Genomic DNA, 3,869 nt, shown 5'->3' with positions numbered 1-3,869 from the left:
CTGACTGATGGGACCTTTAACCCTGATTGCACTGGGTTGACATAATTTCCCCATGTGGACTTAAAACCCCACCACCTTTGGTTTGTATTCTGTTCCTGGTACTACGGTAACTGCATCTTGCTAAATATAAAATGTTTTCTCGCTTTTTTGTCATTGCTTTACATCCTGGCGCTGAACACTTCGCCTGGGGTGTGAAAACGGCACTTGTGTGAAATTGCTCGTCCTGTGCGCTGCACGCATGCATGCTTGATGAATTTCCTGATCATTTTCCCAATTTTACCCTGTAAATGAACTGCTTTAAAGAAATCGCTTAAATTGAAAGAACAGGAAGCTGCCAAAGAGCAGGAAAAATCTAAGACCGTGGAGACAAGTGCCGAGAAATTGCGTAAAATCCTAAAAGAAGAGAAAAGGTAATGTCAACACCACCATTTTGATTCACGTTTTTATTCCTGTTATGCACATATTTGGTCACGTACACACTGCAGATAAACACAGCTGTTCTGCACACACTGTTCAGTCGAAATCAGGAAGTCCTGTTCACACCAAAGACAATAACTATATTAAGTTTTGATAATCGCTCTAATTCTATAAGAATAGTGTCGTCCACACTGTAACAACACAGAGGAACGATATTGATATTGTTGGACTAACTTTGAGAATGTTTTTTTTTTTCTCAGGCTAATTAATTATAAAAACATTGCCAGCCAATCAGAATCCACCCCACTTTAAAGAGTGAGCATGTAAAGCGGCAGATGTCATAAATACATTGTGCTTATAATAAGAAGAGCGTAATCAATGTGGACGGTAATATATTTAGCATTATAGTTATTGTTCTTGGTGTCAACAGCCTTAACAACTAAATTTACATTAAATCTGCATTGTGGTTTATTGTGTACATTGGCAAGGTGGGAAACAATGGATAGACTGAGACTAAAATTAGGGCTGGGCAATATACCTAAAAATTATTCACAATATATTTGCGTGATTTTCCTTGTGATGTAAATTTAAGCAACATTATAAATACCACAATGATTTTAATGCACTTATTATTGTTTTGTTTTTTTTAAATAGAATTATTATTATTTTTCCAAAAGAGTAGTTTTACAGTCCTATCTTGTTTTTCTATTCTGAAATATGAGGATTTTAGGTTGATTTTTGTTCAGTTTTACAGTGCGTGTAGTCACAGGATGCTTGCCTAAGAAAGTACTTGTGATATAAGGTAACTACATGGGTTAAGGTTAGGTATAGGGTTATTACCCAGTTATTGCAATTAATACAAGTAGTACATAGTATACACATGGGGAACAGGACTGTAAAATAAAGTGCTGCTGGATATTTTATTAGCCCCTCTGATTTAAACTTGGAAAATAAGCATTTTAGTTGCTAAGTTTAATTGATGTAAATCAGTTCTGTCACTTGCTTGTGATTTAGTAAATGTTTTCTACAAGAAATGATTGTTCTCTCACCATCTACCCCAGACCCTGACGTGTGTCCTTTTCAGGAGATAATCAACTAAATTTGCGTAATGCTTTTGCTTGTATATGTTAGTGATGCCCCAAAAGTTCTGCAACCAAAACAATTAATGTGAAATGGCAACGAAATAAATGTTCTGTAGGTTTGGAGGGCTGAAATCATCAATTAAAAACGTGCTGACCGAAAACGGTGCTAGAGTAGAAATATAGAAAAATTTGTTCAGCTGAAATATTGACAGTGTACTTTACTATGCACTTATTAAGATACATGTATAGAAAATCATCAAAAGCTAAAAATGTGAACATTATTAAAGGAACACGCCGACTTTTTGGGACTTTAGCTTATTCGCCGTATCCCCCAGAGTTAGATGAGTCCACACACACCCTTCTCATCTCCATGCGTGCCGTAACTCTGTCTGACGCACCCACCGCTAGCCTAGCTTAGCACAAAGACTGGAGGTAAACGGCTCCAGCTAGCACACTGCTCCCAACAAGTGACAAAATAACGCCAACATTTTCTTATCTACATGTTGTGATTTGTATAGTCACAGCGTGTACGAATAACAAGGTCACATGAGACACAGACATCATCTAACCGTATACACACTGGGAACTATATTCAGTATGCTAGCTGGAGCCATTTACCTCCAGTCTTTGTGCTAAGCTAGGCTAGCGATGTGTGCGTCAGACAGAGTTACGGCACACACAGAGATGAGAAGGGTATGTGTGGACTCATCTAACTCTGGGGGATACGGTGAATAAGCTAAAGTCCCAAAAAGTCGGCGTGTTCCTTTAAACTATCGCCTAGCCCTGATTTAAAAATGTGTTCTCACTCTAAAAACTTCGCATTGTGTACGTGACCATTGAAATCGGAGTATTTCTTCCATCAAAGCAAGGTAAGAACTCTCTTGTGTTGTACTCTTGTAATCATTGTTGACGTCCCATGCGAGTTTCAGTGTGATGTTTGCTCCCATGTAGAATTAAGAAGAAGAAAAGAAAGCGGTCGACCTCTTCCTCCACGTCCTCGGACACGTCTTCAACCACAGGCGACGACTCTCCTTCAACGAGTCGGAAGAAATCGAAGAAGCGGAAACACAAACGGCGACGCTCGTCTCACGGCAGTAAGAAACACAAGCGGAGAGTGTCGTCTTGCAGCGATAAAACGCTCGAGGACGACTGGTTTCCGGCTCCGGCGAACACCTCGGCCTCTTACATCAACCAGAAACAGTCCATAACCAAACTCCTCGGCGAAGGAGAGCAGTCCTGGGGGAAAAGCCGGAGTGAAGACGGGAGAGGTAGGTTTGAAGACGTCACCGACAGGAGTCCGGAGAACGTCAAAGATGGGTCTAGACTGGGAGGTCCTGACGCTAACGGTGAGGGTTACGGGACTCACGGCGCCTCAGGTCGTGCCAGAAACCGGAGGGATTCTTCCTCCTCAACCCAATCCGAATACTCTCACAAATCTGATCGCTTCTCCAAGGAGTGTTCCTCGCAGGGCAGAAACCGCTGCGTGTCGGAACGAAGCAGGGACGAGAAGATGGAAAGAGCGGAGAGATACAGTCGCGATCAAGACGACGGACGGTCTTCTGTTGGAAGCCTTAAAAAAGATCTTCCTTCCAATTTGGTGGACATTTTCAGTCAAATCGCCGAGTTTAAGAAGGACAAAAAGCAGAAGTAGTAAAACAGGGTTCAAGTCCCTTTTTCTTACCGATCTCTCTGATGTGGTAAGAGTAACACTAGTGCTAGCAGGTTTAAGTTTCAATTATAGTGATTTAACTGTATGATAAGTTGATTATTTTCATAATTTCCGGTTAGATGAATTTGCTTTGGGGGAAGCAGCCTGAAAACATTAAGAGCAATGGCCAAAATGTGTGTTGCGAATGATGCCTCAGTATTATAAACTGCCTTCAGTGTAATGTGCAAATAAACACATGTATTGATCAAGTGCTATTGTGTAGATTGTCCTTGAACATTAATGGTATGATCTGCCCATTGGAGCCAAGGGTTCAGGGGTTGACTGGGATTCAGGGATACATTTAGCCATAGTTAAGTTAGAGGTTAGCACACTAAATGGTAATGCAGATATTTCAGAAACACTTTATATCTTGATTATTTGCTCAATGGCACTTTACAGTTAACTAACGTGTGTCGACTTGAGGTTAGTTTTATTGCTCGATTTTTAAGTAGATTTTTAAAACTCAATGAAATGTATTAAATACCAAAAAGACTAAAACAAACGCTTGTTACTGAGGTTTGTGCTGTTGTTTAAAGCATGCTATTTCCTGGAGGAAGAAACTGGCATCATTTTGGAGGGAAAACAAGAGCACAAACATCAGTCAGTAATTCTATTAACTCTGGGGTTTGTTTCATATTGCTTTAAGGGATTAAAAAAGAAAA

At 40.2% G+C, this 3,869-nt stretch overlaps 1 protein-coding gene across 2 annotated transcripts in view; it reads left to right on the top strand.

Moving 5' to 3' along the window:
* Window positions 1-3,418, top strand: part of ttc14 (tetratricopeptide repeat domain 14) — a 21,301-nt gene extending 17,883 nt beyond the window's left edge. For both annotated transcript variants that reach the window (XM_079891152.1, XM_079891153.1), the window contains 2 exons: window positions 304-410; window positions 2,451-3,418. In XM_079891152.1, coding sequence (XP_079747278.1) covers window positions 304-410; window positions 2,451-3,150 — 807 coding nt within the window. In that variant the 3' untranslated portion in view covers window positions 3,151-3,418. The remainder of the gene's footprint in view (window positions 1-303; window positions 411-2,450) is intronic.
* The last annotated feature ends 451 nt before the right edge of the window (window positions 3,419-3,869 follow it).

Source organism: Squalius cephalus, assembly GCF_949319135.1.
Source record: "Squalius cephalus genome assembly, chromosome: 13".
Classification (NCBI taxonomy): Eukaryota; Metazoa; Chordata; class Actinopteri; order Cypriniformes; family Leuciscidae; genus Squalius; species Squalius cephalus.
This window is presented reverse-complemented; position numbering and strand designations above follow the sequence as displayed.